General features: G+C 36.3%; 1 protein-coding gene across 1 annotated transcript in view; it reads right to left on the bottom strand.

Moving 5' to 3' along the window:
• The window catches only part of LOC112150720 (adhesion G-protein coupled receptor D1), a 94,427-nt gene that overhangs the window by 15,215 nt on the left and 62,098 nt on the right, over positions 1 to 17,114 (bottom strand). The window contains exon 21 of the mRNA XM_024279188.2: positions 3,352 to 3,416. Within this exon, the coding sequence (XP_024134956.2) occupies positions 3,373 to 3,416 (44 nt within the window). The 3' untranslated portion in view covers positions 3,352 to 3,372. The remainder of the gene's footprint in view (positions 1 to 3,351; positions 3,417 to 17,114) is intronic.

Raw genomic sequence — 17,114 nt, 5'->3', positions numbered from 1 at the left:
CAATTTCTTCAAGGAATTGCAAATCTAGTTTTTATTGTTTTTTGTTTCAAACACAAAGACAAAGCAAAAATAAACATAATAATTTAAAATACAAATATAAGAATTAAAAAATACAAAAATACAAATACATTAGTGCACAAAACATTAAGTTTAACTGAACTTATGGCAATAATATTTTCAGATCTCATGTTTGAGTTGCTAAAGGTGATACTAAACAAACTTAACAAGATACATGATAAGAAAACGATTGTATTTAAATTCTGCCACTCGTTCAAGTAATTTATTTTAAAATTATAAACTCTATAAGCAACTCTGTCAACTTCACTATTTGTGAGTTTAACATTTAACATCTGTCTGAGGACTGATCCACGTCTTTGATGGGGTGTTACTGTCACTAGCTAAAACTGCAATCAAGAATAAATAAAATTATCATTTTGTTAAGGAAGTAAGAGTCTTAGTGCTTAGTACTTCCAAGCGATTTGTAATCACTCGCGTCGCCTTGGTCACAGGGCCAGCTGAGTGGAATCACCCCGATCGCTGGGAAAAGTAACACCTGCTGATGACATCATCGGCCACTCGATTTTTACACCAGTTTTTAGTGCAATCCTGTGCAAATAGCATCATTTAAGGTGAATTTACTTCAATAAAAAGCCAGATTTCTACTCTCCATCATATTAGTATTTTTTTTTTTTTTACCATGGTGTGTGCATGTGTGGACGTGTGTGTTGGGGGGGATTCAGATTTCTCGTATAATATGAAGAAATGATTATTGGAAAAGCAGCAGTGTCAGCACTAAGTATTGTAAATAACATGATATGATCTGAGGGAAAATGAATTTCTCATTTGATTGTGTAACCAGTAGTCATTTGTAATATTTAATGTGTGAGTGTGTATTTGAACGACTACTTAACATTGGTCTGTAAGCAGTCAAAATCTATGAAACATTAATTTGAGTTGGCAACCACTTTTTTTCTGGAAAAAAATATCATTTTTATTTTTATTTTTTATAATAAACGTTCCATTTTATTAGACAACCTAAATATAAAAAAGAAGCAACAAATAAAAGTCTCAGCTTTACGGTACTCACTCCTGCAGATCCTTCAGTGTCTAAAAACCAGAGGAGAGAGCCTTTTACACTAAGTTCCCATCATTTAGTAACCTTGACCATCTTATCCGCCCTGCAGAAACAAGTCAAACCTAATTCTGACTTGCACATTGAGCTGAATGAGACCACTCTTCCACCCAATAACCTTTGGTGTGAACCTAATTGCGTATACTCAGGTATTGGATTTCGGATGGTGCCTGGGTCCCGGAACACTTAAAGTGAAACAGCCACAGCAAACTTAACAATGAGTGATAGAACGAAAGAGCAGGGAAGGAGGGAGAGGGAGAGAACGACATGGACCACCCAACAGCTGTGAAGAATAACAAAGAAGGGTGGAAACGGAGTCAGCTTCGATCAGTTGGAAGCAAGACAGTAGTAAGATGCTGAGCAGTAGTCGTTTCCCAAGGCTGAGAAGGAGCAAAAGTGAAAGCAGGGGGTTAAAAGAGCCTAAAATAAAAAGATTCGTCTGTGGATTTAGGAACATGGAGGAAAGAGGAAGTACAACAGGAGATTCTGCTTCCTATACACATAGGTATATGCAGATATATTCCTTCAAGCATTAATATTAATGTACATATTTGTATTTATTTATTTAAACATTTTTAAGTAGTTGGCAGTTTTGCCAAATACTAGTTTTACATGCACATCATACAATTTTTGGACAAAATTTTCCCCATTAATTCAGATCACAAACTTTTAATCCTGAATACAAAAAACGAACTAATTAAAATATTTAATCAAAATGTTTTTATATTTGGACATCCGTACAAAAGCAGATCTGAGTCACTCAGAGGCCTCAGAGAACTTAATGAATTCAGGTCTTGCACCTACAGAGTAAAACTATGTGAATGCCCTTGAATAGCGGCCAAGTCAATGAGTCTCAAGTCAAAAATAGACGTTAAGTTAATTCTATTAAACTCAGCATTCAGTTTTCACCAAAACAAAGGACATTTATATAAGTGCCTGTATGCTTTGATTAAAAAAACATATATATGGTGTTATTTGGTGTCAAAAGGATTACTTCTATGAAAATGTCATAGTTTTTGATTTCAAGTTCTGAGAATTCTAAAACATTTTTGATCTTTACAGGAAGTGGGATGTATTTGTGTGGTATATTTTAATTCAGTAAAAGTTGTGTCATGGGTACAGTGACTCCGATCACAGCCACCAGGGGATGTAAAGGTGCAAAGAGTCAGAGGCTGGGATTTCATTCAGTGGATGAGCTGCTGGTCACGCACTTGTGAACAAGGAAAAAAGAAAACAGATCTCTGTGATTGTAATGCTGCTGTTTATTAGTTTATAATTAGTTTAATTTAGAAGACTCAGAGAAACTCACATTTTCCTTGCATAATGCATCAATTCTTTCTTGTTTCCTTCTAAAACATAAGCAGCATTGTCATTTTTCTTTCTTAGTCTATCAAAGGTTAACACTTCAGATGTGATAGGCAACAATACTGAAAAACAATGTGGTAGGATTCTCACAATTTAGATTTGAAGTTCATGAAAATATAAGCACAACTGTTGTGAGACCCACAGACAAGTTTGTTTTAGAGAGTTTTACTTTTCACACCTGTTTAACTATGTTTCTTAAATATGACTCTTAAAAGAAAAAAACAAAACCTAAAATGATTGTTTTACAGAATATTTATTTTGCATTTATGCATTTTATGATTGCTTTTGTTATTGTTTAGGTCTTCTTTTACTTATGACTTTACTTAGTGGTGGGTGATATGATGATACGTATCGCTTGTGCAATGGAAAAGTGTTTATTGTGCCATTTCTCTACAACTGTTTCCATTTGTTTATTTTTATTGATGAACTTTTTTTGCAAAAATGTATTTTCCTACTAAGAATTTTTAAAGTGTTCTGCACGTTAAAAATGTTTCTCATTTTTTAACTTTTCATTTACATGAAAAAATAAAGTCAGAGAAAATATGTGACATATGACATGTTTGTCATTTTATTGTGATATATCGTGATATATATCATTATTGTGAAATAAGATCATCTTTATCATGATATAGAATTTTTTCCCATATCGCCCGGAACTAACTAGCTAGAGAAGCTGAACTTCATAACCATATAGTTAAGAAAAACACCTGAAGATATCTGTTCTTTAAAATCTGGCAACCACATTTTTTTAACCAAAAGTCAAAGATCTCACATTAATAATAGAACTTCTATATTATCTGAACTCCAAGCCCATGTTTGTAAAATATTCTTGGCTTAATGTAAGAAGTCCTTACCTTTCTTTTCACATGTGTATCTCAAGGGATTTGGCACCAGGACTCTTCTGGTCTCTCTGGCTCACCTAAAAATAAATTAAATAAATAAGCAAATATTTCTTCCAGCAATTGATCAAATAAAGAAATGCATACATATGATAAAGGGAATTAAGAGAAGCCTATGATGTAATACATAAAAAACAATAACAAAAAATAAGTTCGTCATCAAAAATGAAGTCCAGCAGAATTTTGGATTTATGAAAAGAGATTTGCACAAATGTCTCATGAAGCAGTGTAGTTGCTGTAGACGACGATTATATGATATTCACTTAAAATATATATATATATTCACTTCAGATAATTAGATGCTCTAATCTCAAAACGATTAAATAAAAACTCATTAAGTGTAGAAAATTAAAAATGAAAACTATTTTAGGCATAATTTAGAGGTAAGTTTTTGTTTGAATGTGTATTGATAACATAAATAAATCTCTGAGTCCTACAACAAACCAAAGTGATGAGAGAAATGTGAAATTTCTGTACAGAAACTCTAAATGTCTGAGTTTGACAATAGACAATTTCCAGAGTTACGTCCTGGAACCAAACATTTAAAATACTTCATTATTTCGTGTTGACAAATTTTACATTTCAACCATCTGTATGCCAAAAGTATTTATGACTTTAAAGTGTTTCTATAGATTGAAATTGTTCTTAAAATACAAAATACAATGAAGTCCACTCACATTTTTCATTTTCAGATACTATTTGCAGTGAAAAAAATAGGTCATTCAAATGAAAATGCTAAACCACCTTTAAAATGACAACAAGATTAAACAGTCTATTCCATGCAAAATCAACTTTTCTGAGCTTTTAAGTGTATTGTATTGACAATTCCTCATATAACCCCCCCCCCCAAAAGTGGTGTTTTGATCCAGTTAAGTATTTTTGAGCATTCCTCTAAAAACCAGCCCCTACCAATCCAGAAAAACGAGTGTCCTTGCATTGTGGTGTCCCAAAGGGCCCTTTCCAGGAAGAGTCTGCGCTGCTAACACCGCCCCAGGCTAACACACTCACTTTCTCAACAGAGCTAGCAGCGATCGGCAAAACGCTTTCATTTTATATACACAACATTCACATCCATCTTTGCAAGAGTTTGCATGCTGTTGCTTTCATGGGTGAAACACAGACATGCTGCCTGTCATGTCCTCCTCTGACCACCAGAGGGACCCCTCTCCTGAGTACTAACCATCCTCAGCATCTTCCTCACTACAACTCCCATCAGCCACCGGTTGTCTTCTCCATGCATACCATCATCCTCATCAGAGCCATCAGTATTTATACTCACTCCAACCTCAACATCAGTGCGAAGTCTTGATTGTGTTTACGTCAGTCTGAGCAGTTTGTCCTTGTTTGATTCTCCGTTTTTTGACCCATGCCTGTTTACTCGCTTCTCTGTGCTTTGGTCCTTTGCCTGCCTTTTGATGCTGTTTTTGTCTCGCCCTTGCTCTGTCCTATTAAACCGTTTGGACATGGATCCTAACGTCTCAGCCTCTTCCTCACACTACTGAGAGTGGCTCCAGGATGACATCATTGATGGGTGGGTCCCACAATGAGGCGGGTCCTCTGAGTTGGAGGCGTCTTACTTCTGGATAGAAAAATGAGCTTGCAGAGATAACTTGTATCTCATTAAAAAAAATCTATTTAGAGTGATAAAAGTAATATTTTAATTATATATGGTTATAGAATTATCTTAAAATCTCAAGAATAGTATGATATACCAAAATATTATTTTCAGAAGAACCAAAACAGAAAGTTTTTACTTTTTAACTCTAAAACTGACATGAAACCTCGCTCAGGACAATTTTTGAGTTGAACAGGAAAAATATGTTTTTCTGTCAATCAACACGAATATCATCATCACCTTATGCCCTATTCTAACCCCAGCTGTCTGTCCACATGCCCTCTTGTCTGTTCCTCTTCTTCCTTAGGTCATGTGATCGCTGATCCAACAGTCCGTCTGTTTCCAGATTATTCCTCCAGAATGATTTCTGGTCTTGCTAAAGAGATGGACACTTTCTGACAATAACCAAACTAATTTTACAGTGTCAAAGGTTGACGCTCCAACCTAACATGAACGCAACACACGCACATTAAAAAATGTCTTCATCCGTCTCTGTCTCATCTACATGGAGGGGGGGTGTGACTCGTCCGAAGGAGAGAGGTCAGCATGCAAAAGGAGTTCATCATTCTGATGTGTCAGAGCTGGTTCTAAGGGGGGCATATGAAGGAGACAGGCTGAGCAAGAGCATGGGAACACTAGAAACAAGGTGTAGAGGAGGAGGGGTCAAGGGTCAAAAGTTTTACCCATGGCTTGCAAAGTGGGTTAACATTCAAGAGGAAAAAACCTGGTTGTATTTGAGTTTTAGAATTATTTCAAAGATTGGCACCACATCTCACCCTATTTACACACTCAATGTCTCAACATCTCTTTACGGGAGGGACATCTTTGAAATGAACCTCTCAAAAAGATCTAACAAAACAAACTGGATGCTAAACTTTCGCACAAATTCAAAAATGACGATTGTGGTTTTTAACCACAGGAGATGTCATCGCAACACCATAATATCTCAGGATAACAACACTGCATAACCCTTCGACCTTTTTGCACAGTAAGCCCTTACTCCAGGCTAACACTGCATCCAGTCTGGCTCTGGAGCGGACATCGGAGCGGCAGAGCTATGGCAGATAGCTCTGCCGCTTCACAAAAAAATACTCTAGTTTGGCTCCAGGGTCTGGGAAAAATTTTAAGCCAATGAAACGGAAAAGGAGTGTCGGACCAGACTGGATGCAGAGTGAGTGCCTCTTGCATTTTTCAAGTTACCTAAAGACTCCGGCAGTGGGATACCGCGGTAAGTCACAGCTGCTCTTATGAGTGGATATGGCTGTCTGCAGCTAAAAAATTGACAAATGTGGTGGTGGCCTGCAGGAAACATCAACGTTGTAGACATGCTCACTGAACCTGTAGAGCAAAATTGTTAATGCATATTTTAATCTATGGCCATGCTGCGAGCGACAAGTGAACAAACACTTCTACGTAAGGGTACGTGAGAGGGGATTTTTATTTTTTTTAACTAACCCAAACCTGTGCACTACACATGGGGCCCTTTAGTGTTGTTCAAGTGAAAAGTGCATGCTCCTCGCATGTAGCCTGACTGTTAGAATTTATGGAATTATTCAATCAGGGTGTGGTGTGTATGGGCATCCTACAGACACTTAAGTATCATCTGAACACCTCAAGCCTGCAGCATTTGCAAGTGGTCCTTAAGGAGACAGTACATGCACCTTACTTAAAACTGGAATGTGGCATTAGGCCACCATGAGACATCACACTTATTTCACAACTTACATTAAACTTGCAAATATTTCACAATACACAATGTCCCTTAAGGTGTCTGTCCAAGATACACCTGTGCTTCTAAAGACACTGCAGCTTCGGTCCATGACCCTTCAAGGGCCCAGACAACCCAAAAACAGGTGCTTATCGACGCAAAGCCACTTTTCTCCACCTCAGAATCAGCTGAATACAAAAGCACTTGACTTCTGTAAAGTGTTGCATATCAGCTGCTTTTCTCTGCTTCCGAATCCACTGGAGTTGCGTTAATTGTGTGAACGGTTGAAGAGTTAAGGTCATTCAAAAGAATGTCAGCATGTTGAAATGTCAAACCTACTACAGCTTGTTGGCTGTGGCTCTCTGAATACATTCTAATCACCAGCTCATGATTACATTCTAAGAGATTTACGGTTATAACATTAAAGCCTTACAGTTTGTTTGAATGTTTATTTATGATTTCATTACTTCATTATTTCATATTGAAATTAAATGAATATGAGAATAAAATCTATATGTTCAACCAGGAAAATGTAAGCAATAATTGCTGACATCACAAAAAAAATCAGGGCTAAAAGGAGATTTTGAATGGATTATACCATTTGTATTTGCTTTTGTGAATGAAAGTATGACTCAGTAGACAAAGTGTCCTCTGGAATGGTTAAAGGAAAAGTGCAGGTGAGAGGTAGAAGGTGAAAGGTGTGTTTGGGATGTCTTTATTCCTCTTTTCCCACTGAGCCCCGGGCTTCTCCAACTTCCAGTCAACGGCTGAAAAAAGCCAGAACCAGGCAGGGTAATCACCACCTAATAAGAGCTTGTATTGAAAGCAGGCTGCCAGTCAGGGCTAATAGACTCACATGTACCCAACTCCTTAACTCACACACACGAACAGCATACAATCATGTATTTGTGTAATGGTGTATGGTAACAAACCAAAAAAAGAATGATCATTCAGGATTTGTACTATCTAAAAAAAATTAAAAACACATATAGGATAGAAATCCATACTGGGGCCAGATCAGTTTTCCAACTTTTGACTGCAGTCCGCTAAGAAGATCCTGGAAAAATGTTAACATATGACAACATATCAATAAAAGTATGCATCAGGACTCTTTCATATGCCTGATAACTTCCAGGTTTTATTGCATTTTTCTATTTTAAACGAACAAAATATAAGCCTCAAATTAGAAAATAAAATACTTTGGAAGATTATCATAAAGTATAAAGAAAAGTTAACAAGAAAATGTTTATTCATAGTATTACCGGTGAGTGAAAGTTTCTAAAATCTTAGAATTGTTGTTGTTTTTTTTTGTTTGTTTTTTTTTTACTTTTTTCATAGTAAAATATTTTTTTCATTAAAAAATTGATTATTTATAAAATAAAATATGCATATAACTAAATGTTAATGTGATTTTAATACATCCTCAAGTATTAAAATTTAAATAAATTTTGATATTTTGTGAGTTAAGAGAGAAACTTTAAATTAAAATTTTTAATAAAGAAAACTTTATTAAAATGATTTTTAAAGGACATTGTTCAAAAAGTGTACAATCTAACAAAGATGTGCTAAACTTAGGCATTTTTATCAAATTACAAGAGTAAAACCTAAATGGACTGCCTGCAATTTATTTAGTTTAACAATGATAATTTGTTACTTTAAATAGTGCTGACTTATAATACTTCTGCTTCATTTTTATGCTCACAAAAAAGGTCATGCGTGTCTCTTTTTTTATTATTATTATTATTTTAGGACCGATATGAGCAAGCTCAACAGCTTAAATAAAAAAAATGTATATAGGTTTTAACATATTACACTCTTGGAAATGACAAACACAAGTATTGTTCCAAAAAATACATTGTGATTCTACAAATAAACATATTTAATTACAGAGTTTCACTCAACATCTTTTTTTAATGCACAGCCACATCACTAAAAGGAGAATTCATACACTTCTCATCGTCTTTTTTATTTATTTATTTATTTTGAGTATATGAGCAGTAGAAGCAGTAGCATCTCTCCCTGTTCATGTTCGGTTGGGGTGAGGCAATAGTTTTAGCAAGCGAGGAGGCGAGGCAGATTTATGGCGGTGGATGTGACCTCTGGGGCCGTAACACAGTGATGGGTGAGTGGCTCTCAACGGTAAGCTACTGGCACTTGACAAAGTGCCCGAAGCAGAATGAATTTACTTCTCTTTTCCTCAATCATCAAGCAGCCGCTGCCCTGACCCCCATCCTGACTGCTATAACAAGATCTCCCATCTCACAAGGGCCTGAAAAATTTACTGTCACATCTACTTTTCAATGAGCTCAAGTGAGCACTTCTTTCACCTTCAGCGGAGCAGGTGCTGGTATAGAGGAGGGCTAACCTGCTCTGGCATGCATTTGAGAGGGGGCGTTTTTTTTTTTTTTCTCTCTCTCCTATATGTGTGATACACAGAGATGAGCATACATGGAAACCTGCTCTCATTGTTGACTCAAATCTTTAACTTGAACACTGCATTTGTCACTTTGTGACAAAAAATACACAAAGAAAGAAGTGCCTTTTACAGTTTGTCGGCCACACACACATTTAGAGAAAAAAAAAGATGCCAGGGACACAGAGGGCACTGCTGCATGCATGTCACTAGACACCTCTACCATTTATATTAGAAATCAATCTACCTTATCACATCTCTTATATACACAGGTTCACATACCAGGCATTATAGAATTTGTGTGTATGGAGGTTTTCATCAGGCTGATGGCAGTGGAGTTGGGTTTAATGATCCTGGTATTCTTTTTTTTATTTTTTATATCCAATCCATAAATCTTGATGCAAACACATTTAAATTTCACCTTTTCTTGCACTGTAGTTGCAGAGGTGAAAACGGTGAAAGTGACAAAGAAGAGTCCAAACTAAAGGATAGTAACTAAAAATAAAAAAGCCAAAATAGCCAGTAATGCACACTCCCATGTTTTTTTTTCTGCAAAACTTCACCATAGCTCTATTATAAGAGACATTTTTATGAAAAAAATATGTTAAATATTTGAGTGAAAAAGGAAAAATAAATAGGGAAATGAAGGGACTAAAACAATCACGTGAAAACTGAGCAAAACTGTATGATGAAACCTCGACTTCAGATAGAAAAAGAAAAAGCTTAATAACTGTAAAAATGTAAAAACCCAATGTTTTTAACTATTTTAGATGAAGAAAAATATGTTTTACAAAGGACTTTTTGTTTGAAAAATTTGAAAACTCAAGAAAACATAAAAAAAACAAGAATATTTTGATATTCCCCCATACATTTTAGAATATTTGAGGCTTTTTTGTCAATAGATATGATCATTCTCCTTAATTTCATCTTATCTTAACAAAACTAGTTAAGTAAACAATTCTACTTGTCAGGTTTTAACTTGAACATCATCACAAATTAAACCTTATGACAAATCATTAAAAACTAATTATGAAAGTTGTTTTTTTAAACGCTATAGTTATATAATCCTTTAACTATATAAACTGCCTGGGTTACGGGTAAAAACTATTTTAAAGGCTATTGTAAAATGGTTGATGGTGTCAATGTAATGCTGCTGAAGCTGGCTTTGATGATAAATAAGCAACAAAGACTGAAATACTTTCTCAACTGAGACAGAACTTAAAGTGAAAAATGTGAAGAAGTATTGTTTTGTAGTGCAACTTTTGGAAGAAATATGTAATTTTATATGTAAACGTTTTTTTAGAGCAATATCAGATGCAGGCCTCAAATAAATTAATTTTAAAATAAAATAACAAGCAAGGAGCTTGGTTTACAGAGAAAAGTCCAATAAAGATGATGTTCGATTAGCTTTTTAAAGCTTTATTTCAAAAAATAGGCAAAGAAGACAAAAAAATGTTGCAGAAAACCCAAAGAAAAAAAAGATATAGAGATGGGGAAAATTATCAATTCATACAAATATTTGGAGCTAAATTTTGATTTCCAGGCCAAAGCTCAGTACCAAAAGTCAGGCGTTAACCCCTTGATGCCAGAGTTTATTTGCAGCTATTATCAAAAAAAGAAAAAAAACATCACTTATGTTTTTCCTTTCATAAAGATGCTGAATTAAGGAAAGTTTGGACCAAAGTGGTTTGATGTATATTTGCATCAATAGGTGTCAAAGGGTTAAAAGTTACAGTAAAAAATGCATCTGTAATGGTAAAAATAAATCTAGTGCTTAAATCAGATTAGTCGTTTCTAGTTCATCTAAACTAAACTTATTTGAACTTCTTAAACTTGGTTTGGGAGAAACATGTCTGCAATTATAAATCAAGATCATGGACTTTTTCTATTGCAAGTTACCAATCTTCATATAAGGTCATCTGGTCATCTAGCCATTAAAAAGCTCCTGTATTTAAAATAAACATTTTGAATATTAATTTTTGTACTTTTAGTATTTTAACTGTTTGTAGCAGTTTAAGAAGTGATTGATGAATTTTTGTGATTTTTTTTTTCTCAATAAAACAGTGCTGCCTGCTTTCTTATATATCATATATCTAGTAAGATAACCCATCTCACAGGGGCCTACATTAAAGGTGTAGGGGGGATTCGATTTAGCCATATATCGAGATATTTCCTTTGACGATACTTGTATCAATTTAACGATATTTAATTATTTATGAGCATCCTTTAGCTCCTTACTTAATTAAAAAGGACCAACTTTGTGGCAATGAGGAATGAAATACGTGTGAGAAAACCGAACTGCGGCACTGCACTGCCTTGGAGACGGTCATGTAAATAAAGCCTCTTAGCCACATTTGTTCAGGCTCCTCAACCATTTAAATGCTAGATTTAGCAATGTTAGCAATAAATAGCATTTTATTTCCTTAATCATACCTTTAGGACCTTATTGGTTAAGGCACATTCATTCTATTTATTTTATATACTGAAAATATTTTAGTGTCACAATCAGGCAATATTGACTGTTTACTTTAAAATCAAATATTTTTTAATTTACCAAGAAAAGCATAATTAATTTGTGGGTAAAAAAAACTTGCATATGAGATACAAGTGGAGTGCTTAACATTGTGATCATTAAATAAACTTAATTATACCATTTTATTTCAATGAAATACATTTAGGTTCAGTTTTTTTCCTGAGTCATGCTCTTCAAAAAAAAAAAAAAAAGAAAAAAAAGGGATATGTTGCGATATGTATCATGAGACACGTATCGGGTAACATACCGTATTGCCAGACTCTTGCCAATACACACCCCTAGCCTACATGTACATCCATATAAAACATCCATCCTTTAAACATCCATAACCATATTATAAATAAAAATAGCTGTTTTTTGTCAGAAGAGAATTGGTTCTTAAATAAAAGTAACAGTCAAAATTTGTCATAAATATGAGTAATTTCCATCCATCCATTTTCTTGTCCGCTTCTTCCCTTTCGGGATCACGGGGTGCCGGAGCCTATCCCGGCTGCTGATGGGCGAAGGCGGGGTACACCCTGGACAGGTCGCCAGTCTGTCACAGGGCCTCAGTCACACACCCATCCACTCTCACATTCACACCTAGGGGCAATTTAGAGTCACCAATTAACCTATGAAGAATGTTTTTGGACGGTGGGAGGAAGCCGGAGTCCCCGGTGAAAACCCACGCATGCACGAGGAGAACATGCAAACTCCACACAGAAAGGTCCCAGCTGGGAGTCGAACCAGGGCCTTCTCGCTGTGAGGCAAGAGCGCTAACCACTGCGCCACCGTGCAGCCCATGAGTAATTTCATGTTAACTTTTACACTTTGCAGATACTCTTAAAATATGTCATTGTTAATCCTTAGAAATGTGCATAAAGTGTGAAAACTGCTCAAAGGAAGCTGTTTTGTGAGATTAAATATGACTTTTTTTTAGCTGTATTCAAACTAACTCAGACTGAATTGAGCTAAACATAAAACACAAAAAAAAAATTACCATAAGTGACATACGGCTGATAGGAATGCATGATCAACATCTGAGCAGACACTAAAATAGATGTTTTATTACATAGAACGGTGCTGAGAGCCTACTGGCCAGGTGCAGTATTGTGCAAGACAAAGTTAGCCAGTACCAACCACTGAAAGAAAAATAACACAAAAAAGGGAAACGGCTGAAATAACCTAAAAAGGGAAGCAGGTTTGTTTACATTCAGCCGGATCAGTACCTGCAGAAAACTCTGTGGGCCAATATTCAACATCAACCCATGGAGATTTACTGTTTGATAATCACCATGGACAGTATTCCACTCGGGCCTCTCTATCGCCTTTCCAAATTACAGAAAATAAGAAAAAATTTCAGTAGCTCTGAACAGTGCCTCTGGCTCAATCAGTGCTAGTGGCTTGGCAAACTGCGTTTTTCTTTTAACTTTCAATTCTCCTAAGCGTCCGTGCTTCACAGCCCCTAGGGCTATTGCCTTTCTCAATCTGTCCCTGGAGAGGCAGGAGTTATGGTCCCTGTCGATTGAGGAGAAAGGGATGTTATTCCCCTGTCACCTCCTGGTCGCGCCGCCATCCTCCCTGCCCTGATCTACAGCCTAACCCTCCTCCCAACCCCTGCTGCCTTCCTCTCTCCCTTTTCCCCACTTTGCTTTGTAGTACGCTGGATATGTCGTTGCCATGGGCTGTTGAGATGAGGATGATGGAAAAATGTTTGGGGGGAGAGGGGGTGCTGATATTGGTTTGGAGGTTATATATTTGCAGTTGCACGATGGAAGCACTGGTGAATTTTAACTTACAACACTTACGGAGAAGATCTGCATGTCTATCTTATAGGAGAAAAAAAGATCAAAATTTGTTCTCAGAGCAGATATATTTTTTAAATACATCTAATATGCATATTCTCTATCCTAAGTCCAGAAAAAAAGGGTCTGGAAGGAGGTGTGGAACTGCGAGACAGCCTGGCCCAGGGGAGGTGACCCGCCCCGGGGCACAGCCAGGTCTTTGAATGACACACTTAATAGAGGAGCGCTGACAGGGTTAAACATAAAAGGCAGTTAGCTGACGATTACATGTGGTGGCTGCTAACTCATGTCACAGGACTCCCTGGAGATGTGGTGCTGCAGCAGTGCTTCGCAACTGTATCAATAAAATATCCTTTAAATATACATTTAGTTTTTACAACAACTCGCTCCTTTTTACTGGAAGACCCAATCCAATGATAATCGGGTGTTTTTAACATGTTCTTGTGATGAAGGACATATATAAAGTAATTAAAACTGTGTTTCTGAATATTTATTTAATTAAATCATGATGTATCAAGAGCAGACAAAAAAAAAAAAAACAAACTCAGTTTTGTGACACAGCAACTTCCATGGGAGGGCCAAAGTCCAATTCCAAATCCTAAAATCAAATAGATCCATTAACATCTTAATTTTCCTCATCCGAGCTTCTATAAGCGCAAAACCTCGCATATTGCTCGCGGTTTCTTGGCAACGCTAATGTTAGCTTGGGGTTGTGAGGAGCTGTAAGCTAGCGGGAGAGAGTGTAAACAAAGGGATGATGGGATATTACTTCCGCGCCAACAGTTCCACCCACAACCCAGAGGTAAATTTCGAATGAGCTCTTGCTAAGCTGCAGAAAATATGTCTTAAAAAAAATACAGTTTTTTTTTACATTTTTGTTAAAATCTGCATTTTCATAATTAAAATACCACTGGGAATGGTTTTAAAATAGATGAAAATATGGAATGAGATTTCATGTCAATTCTGACCTATTTTTATAAATTAGAGCAACACATTTTCAAGACCGTTTTATGGTACGTTCCAAAGGGTCTCGGATACATTTGTTCAAGCGACTATTCCAGTGAAAAGTCTATGTAAACACGTGTATATGGACGTTTCAGGCTTCCTTGTTAAAAATTCTCACTTTCACACGCTATCATTGAACGCGCGTTGACCAATCAGGGACTCTAATCTAGCAGTTAGCGTCTTATTCAAAACAGGGAAGTACCAAGCATTTATAAATTGGTCATGAAGAAGAAAAATAATAAATGTGGTTTGCGCTGGAATTGTCTTTCATATATCGGAATAGAGCTGCAAGATTTTCATCACTTTGACGTTTCGCATCAATCCTCTTCCAGCTGTGAGTACATGCGCTAGCTAGTATCGGGTAGTAAGACACTGATGGGATCACTATGCCTTTTTGAATGCGCCACTCATGCCCAGCGTGTCCATAGCCTTAAAGATGCTTCTTTTCTTACAAAAGATCCCATATCAGGCAAGAAGATGCTGAGACAAAAATGTAGATTTCATGCAAGTTTTCCCATTTGTGGTTTAAATAATAAACCGATCTAACAGCAGCTGCACAAACTGTGGCCCACAAACAATACCAGACATATGTGACATATTTCTAATAGATGACTTCTAGACTTCAGAAAAGCTCAGTTCCATTTCCACTCTGGTAAACATTCAGACAGTTTTTTTTTAAAACTATTATGCACCTTAGGAAAATAGTGCGTTTGTGAGGGTCTCTCTGGGTGAAAGAATAAATAAATAAGCAGATAAACAGATGAATAACCCAGAGGGATGGGAGTCTATGTGGCTTGGCCATCCATCTTACATCCTATTACCTCGCACTCAGTGGCACCTGCAGTATGTATAATGTAGTCAACCTCTGTAAGCAGATACAAATTCAACTCTTTTCCTCCTCAATTTGTTATATTTGACAACAGCATAGCGTTTGCCTTGCTGTTTCTTTGGATTATAAATAGATTCTCCTCTGAAGAGTTTCACTTGTGCGTGATATTGTGGTGTTGTTATGCAGAACAGCTGTGGAAAACAAATTTGTAAAGCGGGGCACGCTTGGAAGCGGTTGGACAAATATGCATAAACAGTTGCATTTAAAGACACTTAAGAACCACCAAATAGGCTCAATTTTTCATCTGTTTTTTTTCATTGTTGATGATAAATTTAATGTGTCTGAACATGCACTTTAACTGCTCAAATGTTTTATGTGATGGAAGAATTGTTTTGAGATATTTATCAATGAACAATTGTACTACATACAGTATAAATAATACAAAATTCTAACTTATTTGCTCCATTGATTTTCTGATTTATCTATATTAAATAGAAATATTGCAAAAATCATTATTGGATGAATCCCACTTCTGGCACCATAGGCTGCACGGTGGTACAGTGGTTACAGCAAGAAGGCCCCGGTTCAAATCCCGGCTGGGGGTCCTGAAACATAAACACTAAATGGGGTCCTTTCACAACCCCGAAAGGGACAAAACGATTAAGTAGATGAGGAATTATTGCATAAATTGGAATAGATGGAGTTTGGAGAAATGAACAAATTGAATGCAAGCGTCGGAGTGAAAAAAAACAAGTTTTAAGATGAAGAAAAATGTAAATACACGGCAAAGTAATAACACATTTTAACCACTGCCTGTTTGTTTGGGTATTTACACGGAACGGCTACAATCAAGTCTTCAAAGCTCCAACCCAAACGACAAGAGCAGATTTCAGGGCCACACATCTTCAGAGGAGCCAAGCCGAATCTCGCTCTACTCAAACCCCAAAACCCCAGTTAGATCCGTCGCTCCAAAATGTATAAAGGATGCAGGAAAAAAGCTGTTTAATTCATGCTCTGGGAGGGGGGCGGGTGAAGATAAGCTGTGAGGAACTCGTTTTTGAGACTTGGCTGAACTCTCGAGTCCTGTTTAGTTAGAGCAGATGTAGAATTAGTACACATCACTTTGCATCAGGGAGACACTGAACACAAGCTGCCCTTCAGATACCAAATACCTCTTAGAGACACACATCTGCACCTCACCTCAAACATCCATGATTCTGCTAATTATCAATGTGATGTCACCCCCCAGCAGATTCAACTCGTTTTAACTGCTCCTCTTATTTTGAAAAGTCAAAAGTGATCTGGAAATGAGTTATTCAAATGTATATACACATATTTGAATGTTTTAATTTAATAAAAGTAAAACTGAAGAACTAAAATGACAGATTATTTGATGCAAAAACATCTGTGCGAAGTAATATTTACTGAAGTGTTCACTTTTAATCTAAAAAAAACTTTTTTAATGCAACTGTAGAAAAATAAATGCAAGATAAAAAGAAAAAAAACATGTATGTCTTGCAAAAAGACGAAGTCATGGTAAGTAGCACATGTCTCGTAACAACAAAAAACGCGAGCTTGACTGAATCAGTGAGACTCAACCTTTAATACAAGCTGGTTCTTGCAAGATCTTGTAGTTCTGGTGTGGTGTAGAGCTGCTTAAAGTGTACAAAACTCATCTTATAGTAGTATCACCAAATAAAATTTCCCCAAAACCCTAGATACTATACTATTTTTGAAACTGGTTTTCAGTTGGGCTGGACGATTTGTAAAGGAACAACTGGTACAAATAAAAATAATTGCTAACACACATTTTGTATTTTGTTACTTTAAT

The sequence above is a fragment of the Oryzias melastigma genome, linkage group LG4 (genome assembly GCF_002922805.2).
Source record: "Oryzias melastigma strain HK-1 linkage group LG4, ASM292280v2, whole genome shotgun sequence".
In the NCBI taxonomy this organism is placed as follows: domain Eukaryota; kingdom Metazoa; phylum Chordata; class Actinopteri; order Beloniformes; family Adrianichthyidae; genus Oryzias; species Oryzias melastigma.
Note: the sequence above shows the minus strand (reverse complement) of the source record. Positions and strands in the feature narration are given on the sequence as shown.